General features: G+C 40.0%; 1 protein-coding gene across 1 annotated transcript in view; it reads left to right on the top strand.

Moving 5' to 3' along the window:
- ppl (periplakin) overlaps window positions 1-1,104 on the top strand; it is a 32,534-nt gene that overhangs the window by 16,872 nt on the left and 14,558 nt on the right. Inside the window, exon 16 of the mRNA XM_032536435.1 lies at window positions 748-926. Within this exon, the coding sequence (XP_032392326.1) occupies window positions 748-926 (179 nt within the window). The remainder of the gene's footprint in view (window positions 1-747; window positions 927-1,104) is intronic.

Below are 1,104 nucleotides of genomic sequence, written 5' to 3'. Positions count from 1 at the left end.
CCATTTATCAAACCCGGCTGGGGTAATGAAGTCTTTAAATAAGTTTAAAAGAGTTTAAATGCAGCGGCAAGCAAATATTTGCTGTTAAGATGTGCAAAATTCAAAAAACAAACAAAAAAAACTTGTAATGTTTTCTGTTTTAAAATCTTAATAATAAGATTAATATTTACCTAAATAAATACATTTGCATGTAGAAAAAGCACAAATTGTTGCAGAAAAGAATCACCAGAATGCAGGAAATGAAGCGTTGGGGATGACCCAGACACCCCAGTTACTGTATTTGACAAATTTGTAACATTTGTCCCCCCAAATGTTGAAACAAACGTTTTCCCTTGGTAGGTGTAGACCCCCCCCCCAATGTTGAACCCAAATTAATGCCCTTGAGTGTGTCATATATTTTATTATGTTTTAACAGCTGTACAGTACTATCCCTGTATGGATGTGATATGATTTGTTGTCAGGAAAAACTCTTTGTGAGACATGAACAAACACAAGGAAAACAGTAAAACTTTCATATACCATCCAGTTTGAAAATCAGTCAGTATGGGAAAAACACAAATACAGTACTTTAGAGTAGACTTTCTTCAGGGCTAGATTACATGCTAGCACATCGGTGCATAAACTCCAGTACTTCTAGTAATGACTTCCACTTTATTCTGATGTTGGTCTCAAATGCTGTTACGCTTAAAAGCTTAGAGAGAGTATTCATGCGTGTAACAACTCACCACCCGTGATGTTTCCCTTCAGGACATCGCTGCTGCTGTCAGTAAGATTGAGCCGGAGAAGTCCTCTAAAGTGCAGGAGTCCAAGAGCTTCTTGGTGTCCAATCCCGGCTGTGCCAGCGCTCCTCAGCTCAACAGCAAGGTGGACGAGGCCAACAAGAAGTACAGCCACGTCGAGCAGCTTCTGCAGTGCTCTCAGGAGAAGTAAGGGCTTCATATGTACTCAGTGTCTCATCTGGGCTAGGTGGGATTGTTCTGACCAGTGGTGGACTGTAACCAAGTACATATACTCAAGGAACTGTACTACAGTACTTATATTTGGTCCTTGTACTTTACTTGAGTCTTTTCTTTTCATGCCACTTTCTACTTCTACTCCGCTACA

The sequence above is a fragment of the Etheostoma spectabile genome, chromosome 15, assembly GCF_008692095.1.
Source record: "Etheostoma spectabile isolate EspeVRDwgs_2016 chromosome 15, UIUC_Espe_1.0, whole genome shotgun sequence".
In the NCBI taxonomy this organism is placed as follows: Eukaryota; Metazoa; Chordata; class Actinopteri; order Perciformes; family Percidae; genus Etheostoma; species Etheostoma spectabile.
This window is presented reverse-complemented; position numbering and strand designations above follow the sequence as displayed.